General features: G+C 40.7%; 2 protein-coding genes across 3 annotated transcripts in view; both read left to right on the top strand.

Moving 5' to 3' along the window:
- RANBP3L (RAN binding protein 3 like) overlaps positions 1 to 1,620 on the top strand; it is a 49,841-nt gene extending 48,221 nt beyond the window's left edge. The window contains exon 13 of the mRNA XM_052659228.1: positions 1,396 to 1,620. Within this exon, the coding sequence (XP_052515188.1) occupies positions 1,396 to 1,620 (225 nt within the window). The remainder of the gene's footprint in view (positions 1 to 1,395) is intronic.
- Positions 1,621 to 11,951: 10,331 nt separating this feature from the next.
- Positions 11,952 to 14,183, top strand: part of NADK2 (NAD kinase 2, mitochondrial) — a 44,958-nt gene continuing 42,726 nt past the window's right edge. For both annotated transcript variants that reach the window (XM_052659130.1, XM_052659131.1), the window contains exon 1: positions 11,952 to 12,251. In XM_052659130.1, coding sequence (XP_052515090.1) covers positions 11,952 to 12,251 — 300 coding nt within the window. The remainder of the gene's footprint in view (positions 12,252 to 14,183) is intronic.

Below are 14,183 nucleotides of genomic sequence, written 5' to 3' on the forward strand. Positions count from 1 at the left end.
GTATTCTGGCCTAAAGAATTCCATGAACTGTATAGACCATGGGCTTGCAAAGAGTCGGACACGACTAAGCGACTTTCACTTCACATAATATAAAAAATTAAATTAGTGAAAAGTCAACAAATATTTACTCAACACCTGCTATATATCTAATACAATATGAGACACAAAATATTTTATTTCATTTGTACTTTTTCCCTAAAAATAATTCAGGCAGCTTAGTAACATACTAACAAAAAACTATATTTAAGACTCTTCTCCCAAAAAGTTGGCATGTAGTTGGTTCACTCCTCAGTTCTTGGCTTTGAAATATTTGGTAGCCCTTTGAAGGGTTAGTGAAGAGAAAACTTTTCCCAGATTTTCTTTGAAACTGTGAAAAGATCCAGAAATGTAAGCCGCTGACATGTTACCTTAAGGAGTGCTGACTTTGATGACGAAAACCAAGTCCCAGCCAATCCGTCAACTAGCTGAGTAGACTCAGACAAGCTGTGCATTTCTGAGCCATAATTTTCATATCTGTAAAGGGAAAGCAAAACAAGTATTTATTTAATATCTGTACTATATGCTTTCATTAATATAAAAATTAGCAAATAAATTATTGTTAAATAATTAACTTACAGTTTTATTACAAGGATTGAAAAAATATAAAAGAATATAACAACAGCAAATATTATACCAATGTTATTCTCACTGTTATTTTTTATATTAATAGTAAAAAGAAAAATAGAAAAAGTATTGAAAAGGAAAAATAGAAAAGTATAAAAGCAACGACCTCTGATGTATTTATGGTACAACATCATAAACCATTTGAATGAGCTTTCTGTGGAGCTATGCAGCTTGCTTCCCTGGTCAGTCAATAAAGAATCTGCCTGCAATGCAGGAGTCTGTGGTCCCAACCCTGGGTCAGGAAGATCCCTGGAGAAGAAAATGGCAACCCACACCAGTATTCTTGACTGGAAAATCCCATGGACAGAAGAGCCTGGTGGGCAACTTAGTGACTAAACCACCAAATGCAGCTTTCAGGGCTGCCTAAGCAAGTGATGTAAAGGAAATGAAAGTCTTTTTTTCCCCTCTCTAACTCTCTAATTTTCTACACTGTAACATAATTTGGAGGAAGAATGGTCTTAACAAACAAATTCAAATATAAACTTCAAATCACAAAATTTCATTTTCTCAGTTTAAAAGGCACAGATTGGGACCTCTTATCAAATTATCTATGTTAGGATTCAATTTGGTTCGAGATGAATTGGCTCTTTACCCTTTTGTTTCTAGGGTTATTTACATTCTAGATTTATGCCATATAATTCTTTCCTTATTAAAAGTGAAAGATTACAAATTTGTAAAGTATGGCTATCAGAGTTACTTATATTCTTAACAAATTTAATTTGCCTCTTGTAGGCCAGTGCCAAAGACACAGGACGTATGCACGCAGCCATCCATCACCGTCTTGTTGCACTTCGAAGCTTTGACAAGCAGACAGATGCAAATCAAACTGAAAGCCAGTCAGAGACAGTCCTCCAACAGTTTAACTATGATAGCTGTGATGAGGATGAAGAGGATCTCATCCAAGCTACTAAAGCTAGATCAGGTAAAGGACTTTTCTTCTGCTGGTTTGAGGTTTAAGAAGGAGGTCTTATTCACAACCCTTTATAGGAAACAGATTTTTAGAAAGTGGAACTTGTCTGTTCAAAGTGGGTGGGGGTTAGAGCCTTAGATGTTTGGATCTGAGAAGCAGGTCTGAAAATCAGACTTCTACAGTGGCCTGTATTGGGATTTCACTAAAAGTCAGTCTTATCGCAAAACCTGCATATCGTCTGTATATACATCTCATAAAAAAAAAAACCCATATTTACAATGTAAAGTATTCATTGCTACACTGAAACTAATCATATATTCATATTTCTCTTCACTTGTTCTCATTATCCTATTATTGGCCATAATAAGAGAAATTATAAATACTGGTAATGGAGCCAATAGTCAAATCTGGTTTGAAACACTGATAAACCCTGTTTATTCCCTTTTCAGAATTTGACTGCTGTATTTTCAAAGACCTTCTTTACTTAGAGCAAAAAGTGCTGTTTCTTTTATTACATCAGGATTGGTAAATTGAACAAGCAGTGGAACCACTGGTTAATGGATTTTTAGGTTTTAGTGCTTGTCCTGATGAGCGAATTTAAAACTAAAATCCATCATTATATTTGGAGAAAAACCTCGTCAAGGAAACAGTAAGCCAAGCTTTATTATACAGATATAGCTATTCCAATAAAGTCATCCAAGTATTTTCAGTAATAGTTTCATTTAGCCCTGAATTTTGCTTTAAAGAGGCCTGACAAAGGACTTACAAAAAAATAGTGTATTAGCAGGCATTTCCCCAATTTTTGATCATTTAAATCTTAAAGCTATTTTAATCATACATAATTTAAGAATCTATCAAAGAACATGTGCAAAACTTGATGAAATAGCTTCCTTGGCCTAGTACTAAAAATGTAATCACGAGGAAGAATATACAAAACACGCAGAGCAGGATCATAAACTGCTAGACTCTGTGAGCCAGAGACCTGAGTGAATATGACTTTTCTTGTTACTATCAAATAAAAGGTTTAATTATTTTTAACTGCATGAAATTTATAAATTAAAATTATTATAACATTTATATTGTCAATAGAATGAGGTCTATTAGAAAATGAGTTGGTATCCATTAAAAGTGAAAGTGAAAATCAGTCAGCCATATCTGATTGTGATCCCATGGATTGTAACCTGCCATGCTCCTCTGTCCATGGAATTCTCCAGGCAAGAATACTGGAGTGGGTAGCTATTTACTTCTCCAAGGGATCTTCCCAACTCAGGAACTGAACTGGGGTCTCCTGCATTGCAGGCAGATTCTTTACCAGGTGAGCTACCAAGGAAGCCCATCCTAAAGGAAATCAGTCCTAAATATTCACTGGAAGGACTGATGCTGAAGCTAAACTCCAAAACTTTGGCCACCTGATGCAAAGAACTGACACATTGGAAAAGACCCTGATGCTGGGAAAGACTGAAGGCAGGAGAAGGGGATGACAGAGGGTGAGATGGTTGGATGGCATCACTAACTCAATGGACATGAGTTTGGGCAGGATTTGGGAACTGTTGATGGACAGAGCCCAGCATGTTGTAGTCCATGGGGTTGCAAAGAGTTGGACATGGCTGAACGATTGAACTGATCCATTAAAAATGTTAACTTACAATTAAGATTAAGTGGCAAAATTATTTCATCAACAAAGGTCATGTTTATGAATAGATCCTATATTCTATAATATTTCATTTCAGGAAAGGGGTGATATGTGACTATCTTCAAACAAAATGAGAAACATTGGGAATAAGGGAAAGTAAATGTCAATCATATGAACCCATCTTTTCTTGCTAAATTTTCTAGCACTTTCTCCAGGAGTGTTGCACACAAATGCTAAATGTAACGAAAGCAATAAAACGTCTGACTTTTTAAACTTTGTTGCCCGTGAATCAAGGAAAGGTTTAATTATATGAAAATATTATGTTTATAATTAGGAACATTTCCAAATATTACTTTAAAAATACAGATTCTATATGTTTCATTTCCTTGATAGCATGCATGTTCATGAATATTCATGTTCAGTTGTATTCAATCTTAAATTTATATCACAGATTCTTATAGGTGGACCCACAGTCGGTTGCCTGTTCATGAGTACTGCTATGAACATGACAACATCTACAAAGAAAACACCTCACTGAAAAAAATCACCTTACTGAAAAAAACTAAACCATCCTAATAACTAAATGAGAAGATCCTATTCATTCCTTGAACAATTTAACAGAAAAATTTAAGAAATATAATTTGTTGCAATTAAAGTGTTTCTCTGATGTAGTATAAGAATTCTGAGGTTTTATATTTTGATTATTGTGAAGAAAATGACAGACTTTAAGAAAAACATGGCCTATGAAAGTTCAAAATTTATTATTTTAAAAGAAGTTAATTTAGAATGAGATTTGACTACTAATTTGGACTATGCATCACACTGATGGATACAATAGTTGATACTGTAAATTGCTGGATTTGATAAATATCTCACTAAGGTATTTATTTTTCGGTCATATATTGTCTGGCCATAAAACATATTTTATAAAAGTTCCAGAGTCATTTCTTTAAAAAACATTATAACTGCATGATAACATGTTATTCTATCATGTTTTTTCTTCTGGGAAATGTATGTTTTCATTTAACCTTTGGATTCCCTAATTCTATAAGATTATTTATTCATGGTATAAATTCTTTTAAAGAGAATATCTATTCTTGCATTTATGTCTATTGCACTTTAATATATGCTTGACTCAAGGTCAGTATCCAATTTTTGTTGAAGGAATGAGCAAAATACATTATCTATGTATTAAAATAGTAAGTATACAAAAAGTGAAATATGTTAATGTGTTCTTTGCTTTACTTATATAATTGAATTTCCATTAATATTCTAGTAGGTGTGGCTGTACAAAGACTTTTTAAAAAACAAATATATCATATGTAGCCAAATTAATTTTTTTTCTTAAATGCCATTATTAAGGTAAGCCACAGTAATTTCAATAATTGCACACAACAGAATTTTGATGCTTCTCCTTTGAGATGTGCTTCAGAGACACTTCAGGAGTTACACAAGAAAATCAGTATCACTACTTATGGCCACATGTCACTTTTCAATCCAGTATGGTCAGCCCATGGCGTCAAAATGACTTCTGATTATCTCACTTAAACAATACTCCTTTAAGGGCATCTTAATCTACTCAGGCTGCCATAACAAAATACCACAAATTGGGTGACTTGGACAACAGAAATTTATTTTTCACTGTCTTAGAGGCTGGGAAGTCCAAAACCAAGATGCTGACAGGTTGGTTTCATCCTGAGACCTCTTCTCTTGGCTTGTAGGGTCTACCACCTCACATGACCTCTTTCCTGTGGGAGCACAGGGAGTGAGTGGGGAGAAAAACAGAGCAAGTTCTTTGGTGTCTCTTTTTATAAGAACACCAATCAGTTAGACCAGGGCCCCACCCTCATAATCTCTTTTAACCCTAATTACCTCCTAAAGCCCCATCTCCAAATATCACCACATTGTAAGTAGCCTTCAGCAGATGAATTTTGAAAGAACACAAACATTTAGCCCATAATAAGGAATAATTCACACTTACAAAATTATTTCTTAAAATATTCTAAACAAACATATTTGGAATAACATTACAGCTTCATTTCTTTGTTGGAGAATAATATTCATTTGGAAATTACATTTGAATATACTTTTTTCAAAAAAAAGTGACATTATTTTATTATAGTACCATATATAATAGTAAAAGCAATTATGTATGTACATTTATTGTCAAATCTGAACTCAGGCTCGAAAGCTTAGCATATGAAAGTTGAATTACTCTTTTAGACTATAATTTAGGTAGTATGTTACAACTGTTGCAAGTTTTACTCTTTCCCTGTAACTCTGTAACTACTAAGAGTATCTAACTTTCATTTATTCTTCCAGTGACTATAGAAGAAATACAGTAAATAAAATCCTTTACTTCTAAATTAAGCAATGACTCAGGAACTGAAGAGAAGTTAATGTGAGAGAGGAAGAGAGAAAATGTCTAGAGAAGGAAAAAAACAATAAAGAAGAGCTCTAACCTGAAGGAAGAGTCAAAAGAATGGAAAATCAGGAATTTTCAGTTTTTTTCTTTTTTTTTAAATTCTAAAAGAGTGACTGATGCAGAACAAATTCAGACGAAATTTTTCTTTAGAAGTGTAACATAAATTGGGAGACATCTGAGAAGATATTAAAGAACTGGTTCTAAGATCTTAGCTGGTATGGATTCACTAGGATTATACTAAATTGTTAAAGTAAAGCAGAGAAACAGATTTCCTTTATCTTCCTGACATGTTCCTCCTTGCCCTGTGTTTAGTGTGAAGATGAATTTTCTCAATGCCGCAAACATTTTATCTGAGGATTATGGCATGCTATTAAAAGTAGAAACATATTTACCTTATGATTTTCAACCCATTTCCACTCTGCTATTCCTCCTTATACTCTCTATGCATATATGTAGGAGTATTTTGGGGTGATAATAGAAATAGGAACATCTTATAGTTTCTCCTTGTTCTAGGTCTTCATCTCTGCTCTGTGAAAGTGTTAGTCACTCAGTGGTGTCTGACTCTTTGCCACCTCATGGACTGTAGCCCATCAGGCTCCTCTGTCCATGGAATTCTTCAGGCAAGAATACTGGAGTGGGTTGCCATTCCCTTCTCTGGGGGATCTTCCTGATATCTTCATCTAGCCTTCTTCTTTTTGACTTTTCTGTATCCTTTGTCGTCCTCTTTAATGTGAAGAGATCAATCATATAATGATATTTATTTTTAAGTTATTAGGAGACTTCAAAGCACACATCTTCTTTCATAGAACTGGCTTTTATTAAAAGTTACTTAGATAAATATATTTTAGAATATTATTATTCTAAATATATTCTAGATGTATGTAATATCAAATCTAATTATATATTTAAACATTCTTTTCTAAATTTTCTAAATTTAGATTTCTAAATCCAAATTCTTTTCTTTTAATCTAAGCATTCTGATAGAAAACATTCTTTTCTATCAATAGCACTGTTTAATTATTTAATTTTTTGGCTGTGCTGGGTCTTAGGTTCTCTCTAGCTGAGGTGAGCAGGGGCTACTCTCTAGCTGAGGTGCATGGGCTTCTCATTGCAGTGGCTTCTCTTGTTGGGAGCATGGGCTGTAGGTGTGTGGCTCAGCAGTTGTGACTACCGGGCTCTAGAGGACAGGCTCATGGGCCACGGTGTGTGGGATCTTTCTGAACCAGAGCTAGAACTCATGTCTCCTGCATTGGCAGATGAATTCTTTACCACTGAGCCACCAGGGAAGCCCCTCAAGAGTAATTTTATACCAAGTTATTCAGCTTAATTATAAACCAGCAAAATATTCTCAAATATTTTACATCCATTACTGCCAAAGCCAGGAACCCTTAGTTGTCAGGGACTAATATCCTATATTAGAGTATGTGGATGTCATGTTTCAAAAAGCCAGAGGGTGGTGGTATATATCTTTCAGAATTGGAATGTACATGAAGTGAGCTGGAGGGGTTGTAATGATTGGGAAGCATAAATCTTAACTTTTGTAAACCTTCAAGTTGTGAACACCACAATTATAATTTCTTCCCCATAAAATGTTGAGAACAATAAAGCTTGCTTGAGATGTGGCTAACTGGGTATGTTTATTCACTAGAAAAGAACACCAGCCTTGTCATAGATGGGGTCTGAGGACAAAACTCAAACAGATTACTTTAGTTGTTTGAGGGTAGCTGAAACTGATATTAAATCCACAAATGCCAGCACTTTAGTTTGTTTTGCATGGCCAGATTATACCCACAGTACTGGTAACTTTTTACATCATATGTGGAATTCACAATGGTAATTTTTGACATTATATGTGGAATTCAGAGATATGAATACTTGAACGTAGTTGAAATTTCTAAGATGATATTTGGAAACTACAGCCTTGGAGGAGTTACTGAAATAACTGGCAAATGTTTAGCCTAATAAATACTTGATAACATAATAATTTCAAACAGTGGATCACCAAAATTTCTTGCTATCTGCTAATCTGATGGACATAAAAGACGATTTCACTATTTCACTATTAATTTGCATTTTTCTGATTTCTAATAAGGCTGAGGACCTTTAGGTATGTACTCACTGCTTGTATTTCTTCTAATAAATTTGTTCATAATCTTTGCAATGGCTTCCTAGCATACAGAAGATAAATGTCAAGTTCCTAAGCACGGATATAAACATTTCATGTCTTTCCTCTGTCTTAAATCTCTGGCCTCACCTCCCACCATTGCCTGCCTCCCTCTAAATGTTCTAGGTTTTCAGAATTGTTATTTTATTACTTCATACCTTTGCACACACTGTTTACTCTGTGGAATTCCTTTCTTACTCTTGCTGATTCTGCCTAATACCTAACTCATTCTTCACGACTTAGCTTGAGACATTCCCAGAAAGCTTTCCCTAACTCCACTTAGGCTAAGAAAAGATGTGTTCCTCCAAATTTCTATAACACCCTGTGTATAATTTTACCATTGTACAGACTGTATGTTCTTCAAGGGGAGAGACTATCTTTTATTTATCATTAGCACTTAGCAGAGTGCCTCACCTATAGCAGGTAATCAAATATAATTTGATCGCCATTAACATGTGTTGTATATATAAGACTCAAGAGCTGTTATCCAACAGGAAGCTAGAAATAAGGATCTAAAGCTCTGGAGATAGGCTGGGCTAAAGACTGATAGTAGCTGAAGTCATGGAAGGTGAAGAGGGCTAATATTTGCCAAGTGTATACCTCATAATGGGCATGTGGCTAGGCATTTGTACTTATTATTTATAACTTTACAAGGAAGGTGTTATATTTTGTAAATGAAGAAGTAGGCTCACAAAGCTTAAGGAAATAGTTCAAGGTTGACAAAAGTAATAAATAGTAAAGCTGTGATTTGAACCAAGGTCTTTTAAAATCCCAAACCCAGGCTCTTTTCATTACACAAGAGTAAATAAGCTCATGCAGAAGAGAGGAGAGGGAGAGAGAGACAGAGACACAATGGAAGGAAAGGAAAGGGAAGGATAGATCCTAAAGATGAGCTTGGGAAGAACTCAGAAAGAGGACAGAGGGACGGGCAGAACACCATTAGGGATTGGTGCATTGTGAACCAGAGTGAAAATTTCTAAAGGAAGTGATAACCATTTCAAATGGAGAAGGACCAAGTCATTTAAGGGCTGATAAATGTCTTCCAAGTTTACAAACAGATATTTGGTCACCTTGGAAATAGCAGTAATTAGTAAAGTGGTTGGGAGAAACCAGATTACAACAGAATGATGGATGAGTAGGAGGCAGGGATGCTGACCAATAATGAACCAATGACTTGTTCAAGAATCTTAGCTATAAAGAGAAGACATGTGTGTGAAAGTCACTCAATCGTGTTTGACTCTTTGTGACTCCATGGACTGTAATACACCAGGATCCTCTGTCCATGGGGATTGTCCAGGCAAGGGTACTGGAGTGGGTTGCCATTCCCTTCTCCAGGGGATCTTCCCAACCTGGGGATCGAACTCAGGTTTCCTGCACTGCAGACAGGTTCTTTACCACCTGAGCCACCAGCAATATATAAAGAGCTAGGGCTTAGATGGCTGTTTTTTTGTTGTTTGTTTGTTTTTTTAATTTAAAGATGTCTGAGACATGAGTATGTTTAAATAGTGAAGAGGAAAGTCCAATAGAGAAGGATAATTAAAGGTATAATAAAGGTGATAACTTGATGAGGTATTATTTTTGAGCAGGTGGAAGAAGATGGGATCCAAAAATAACAATGGACAAAAGGACAGATATATCAAATGAGAAGATGTCAGTGTAGACAAGTTTGTAGCTGGAAATGGGGAAGATCTAAAAATTTGAGTACTTAATGGTGAAATCAGAAGAGATGGGGTCTGAAATTTTGCATATGCATAACAAAACATAGATTTTGATCCAGAAGAGGTTTTCTAGATTCATTTTTTTCTATCAAATGGATCAACTGACTTTCTGCTAGTCATCCAAGCTTCAAACTACAGTGTCATCTGTGACCTCTCCCTTTTCTTTCTTCCTGATAGCTAAGGAATGGTAAAGTATTGAAATAGTATGACTAGAAAGGACCTTGAGAATGTTCAGTTACAAATGAGTAACACATCCTACAGAAGTTAAGACATATGCTTAAGTGTGCCCTGCAAATCACTACTAGCAGCTGCTGTGAGGCAAAGCTTCTGGTCAGAAGGGGTAAGTGACCTGCTGAAAGCAAACATCTATCAGACTCCATTGTGTATTTTTCAGTCTAATATACTATGTGGCACATAGTAGGGACTCAGTATTCGGTGAACCCATGAATGAATGCTGGCAGTAGTGGCTAGCTGAAAACTAAAAGTCACAGATTTGGAATCAATTTGTGCTTGGCAGAACCTTGGAATCACTCTAGCTCAACTCCCTCATTTTAAGATGAGGAATCTGAGGCCCAGAAAGATGAAGCAACCTGCTCAAAGTCCAGGAGCTAGTTACCGGTAGCGCTAGGACTATAAAGAAGCAAAGAGGGTGCCAAAACAAATAGATCTAAAGAGCAGGAGGGACGAAAACTAGGGTCTGCACTGCCACTTGATTCCCCTCTTGTAATAGAGGCATTTTCTTACATTTTCATTGCTTTTACTCTATAACTCGGATCTAAGTGTAACTATGCCAACAGTGCCCAAGTCGCCCTTCCTTCTCTTGCCTCTTAGTTTGTTCCACATTCCAAAGCCAGATCAGTAATCATCAAACATTGCTCTCAGGACTCACTTCTTTTCAGTTAAAAGCCTCCAAGAGGTCAACTACTGCCTACTAGGCTTTCCTGGTGCCTCAGCTGGTAAAGAATCCGCCGCAATGCGGGAGACCTGGGTTCCATCTCTGGGTTGGGAAGATACCCTGGAGAAGGGAACTACCCACTCCAATATTCTGACCTGGAGAATTCCATGGACTATTCCATGGGGTCTTCAAAGAGTCGGACATGACTGAGCGACTTTCCCTTCACTGGTTACAGAGTAAGATCCAAATTATTAACATTCTTAACCCTTCACTCTTTCCCTATCTACTTTTAAAACCGTATCTCCCCATCTAGAAATGTTCCACTTGGCCAGACTCGTCTATCCATCAACCTTTTTCTCAAAGGCTAACCCCGCCCCCGCCCCCAGCGCGGCGGGGGGAGGGTAGGAAGAGGTTATAGTTTTTTTTGTTGGTTAGCAGTTGGAGAGGAGAAGGCAATGACATCCCACTCCAGTACTCTTGCCTGGAAAATCCCACGGACAGAGGAGCCTGGTAGGCTATAGTCCATGGGGTCGCTAAGAGTCAGACACGACTGAGCGACTTCACTTTTTCTTTTCACCTTCATGCACTGGAGAAGAAAATGGCAACCCACTCCAGTGTTCTTGCCTGGAGAATCCCAGGGACGGGGAAGCCTGGTGGGCTGCCGTCTATGGGGTCGCACAGAGTCGGACACGACTGAAGCGACTTAGTAGCAGCAGTAGCTGCCACCTGCGCAGCCCCACAGGGTCCCATGCTTAGCCGAGCCTAGTACTCGGCTTACTGCTCTCTTTCTCCCTTGCAATTCTTCACAATTTCTGAACAAGGGACTCTGCGTTTTCATTCTGCAGTAGGCCCCGCAAATAAGGGGAGCGATTCCTGAGTCGGTCTCTTCAAACCCTAGCCCGGAGCCGGACACTAAATTAGCTACGCAACACTGCAGGAAGGAACAAAGGGTCTATCTGCAATAACGAAACAGAATCCAGAGTAAGGAGTTGCGGCTGCACATGCTTTCCCGCCAGGCGCTTAAAACCGCATTCGCAAGCCCAGCGCCACCTCAGATCAGTTCCAGCAGGGTGCAGCTCCTACACCAAATAGAATTCCAGCCCTTCCCCCGGCCGCAGCCAATCCCCGAAGCTGCTCGGCCTCCAAAACCGCTGAGGGTTCTGATTGCCTCACAGAGTTGGCCTGGTGGGGGGCGGGTGCAGACGCGGGGGAAAGGGGTGGAGCTGGAGGTCGGTCCCCGGGCGGGGAAGTGGCCACTGCGCAGGCGTGGATGGTGAAGGATACCCAAACAAACACAGCCTCACCACTGGGAGGCCTGCCGCTTTCCCCCGCCCACCTTGTTCGTGGGCTCTCCGGACTCCCAATCGCCCGGCTTTCCCCGCCCCCGTCAACGTCTGGGCACGTCCCCTGCGCGGCGCGGGCCACGCACTACTGTGCACTTAACCTCTGCCAGTCTGGCGGGAACCCGGAGGCAGGGGAGGCGCGGACGGCACGCAGTGCTGCCGGCGGGGAGCCGAGGCCTGCAGCCGCTGCCGGGCCGACGATGACTTGTTACCGAGGCTTCCTGCTGGGCAGCTGTTGTCGCGTGGCTGGGGGCCGGGCAGCGGCGCTCAGGGGGCCGGGCGCGGGAGGCCCCGCCGCGCGGCCGTGGCTTGGTGGTGAAGGCGGCGGCCGGCGGCACCTGGGGCAGGGGCAGCCGCGCGAGCTGGCGGGCTGTGGTAGCCGCCCCGACGGCGGCTTCCGCCCGTCCCGGGTGGTGGTGGTGGCCAAAACCACCCGGTACGAGTTCGAGCAGCAGCGATACCGTTACGCGGAGCTCTCGGAGGAGGACCTGAAGCAGCTGGTGGGTCCCGGCGGCCCCCGCTCTTGTGTCTCGGCCGGGCCCCGGGCCGCGACTTTGGGGGGCCGGCCGCGCCCCCTCGGGCGAGACCTCTCGGGACAACCCTTCTTCCCGGGGCATCCTAGATGCCAGGCCTGCCCTACACGCTACCCTCCACTCCCTCCGGCTTCGCTTGTAGGCTCCCCTCTCCTGCGTGCGCGCGCGAGCGTGTGTGTGTGTTTAGAGAGAGAGAGCGGGGGGCAGGTTCACTGTTGGTGCGAAGACCCCCGCCCCCAAGCCGGGGCGTCTGTAGGAACCTTGGGTGGGAGAAGGACTCCCCCTGTGGGCGAGGTTTGGGGATTCATTTGCGCCCTCGCCACCCACACCCCCTTTAAACAACCCGGAGTGAGGTAGGTCTGAAGCTTGGATGCTCTGGGAATCTCTCCCCGGGCAGCGGAAAAGAGGGCTCTGGTACCGCGGACACACCCCCTTTTACGGGGCACGACTGCCAGGCCTGGGTCACTCCTGAGAGCCAGTCGGCTTGAGCCTTTTCCGTGCTGGAACGTGGTCCTCAGACAAGGTTCTAGGAGTTTGCTTTAAAAGCTCACGTGTCTCCGGTGCTAGGAAGAGCAAGGGAGAAATTTGACTTTGAATGTATGTTATTAAATAGAAAGGTCCAAACGAAGGCAGGTAAATGTCTATAATGTAGTAATGCCTCCATAACAGACTATGTTTGGTATAGGTGCTTAATATCTTTGCAAAGTATATAAATACACCTAAGGTGGTGAATGGGAGCTTCCTTGGTGGCTCAGAGGTTAAAGCATTTGCCTGCAATGCGGGAGACCTGGGTTCGACCCCTGGGTCCGGAAGATCCGCTGGAGAAGGAAATGGCAACCCACTCCAGTATTCTTGCCTGGATAATCCCATGGACGGAGGAGCCTGGTGGGCTATAGTCCATGGGGTCGGACACGACTAAGCGACTTCACTAAGGTGGTGAATATTACCTACTTTCACTCTTATTTTTGAAGCATCTGATCTCATGCCCACCCCCACTTTAGGAAAAGGAGAATGATGTTTTCTATGATGAATAGTGTATCTGGAAAAATCTCCATTGAAAATCTCTTAATTGTTGACACCACCCCAAAAGACTTTGGAATTAATTGCCTATAACCGTAATCCTGTAGCATTCTGTACCAGAGTAGACACTCTGGTCCTGAACTTGTGGTTGGCAATCATCAGCAATTTTTTGGTAATATTTTGTAAAGTTATCAAAATGAAGGGCTTCCCTGGTGGCTCAGCTGGTATAGAATCCTCCTGCAATGCCAGAGACCCAAGTTGATTCCCTGGGGGGAGAAGATCCCCTGGAGAAGGAAATGGCAACCTGCTCCAGAAAGTGAAAGTGTTAGTTGCTCAGGCCTGTGGACTCCTTGCCACCCCATGGACTGTAGCCCCAGCCAGAAGTACTGACTATTTTCAACATTTAGCTTCATTGTTTAATGAGTTAACTGAGGAGGGCCTCTGTATTCATCTGATAGCAATGCTAGGTGCTCATTTCTCTCCTTTTCCTAAAGTGTTTGATGGTAGCAGTTTATAGAAAACATTTGCATCGTTTAAAGAGTAAGTCAAACAGTTTGAGCAGGAGGTTGGAGTAGTTGAGTTTGTGTTAAAGGGGTGAAGCTGAGAGTGAGACAGGAAATAAAAAGGTGAGCAGCAATTGTTTCTGATTTGGGAAAGAGGTGGTGCTCTTTGGGTCCTGCTTCTAATTCTGCAGATCTGTTATACTTTTTAGAAGCTGTCAAGTGCTGTATACGCATAAATATGTTCTTCATAACAATTTTATGGAAGCCTCCCACAACAGTTAAAAACAGTATACTTGGGTTTGCATGATCAGAGTGTGGGACTGAGGGTCAGGAGCTTGGAGCCAGGCCCAAGTCCTGTGTGGTCAAATTCCTCTGC

This window comes from Budorcas taxicolor, chromosome 20 (genome assembly GCF_023091745.1).
Source record: "Budorcas taxicolor isolate Tak-1 chromosome 20, Takin1.1, whole genome shotgun sequence".
NCBI classification, from domain to species: Eukaryota; Metazoa; Chordata; class Mammalia; order Artiodactyla; family Bovidae; genus Budorcas; species Budorcas taxicolor.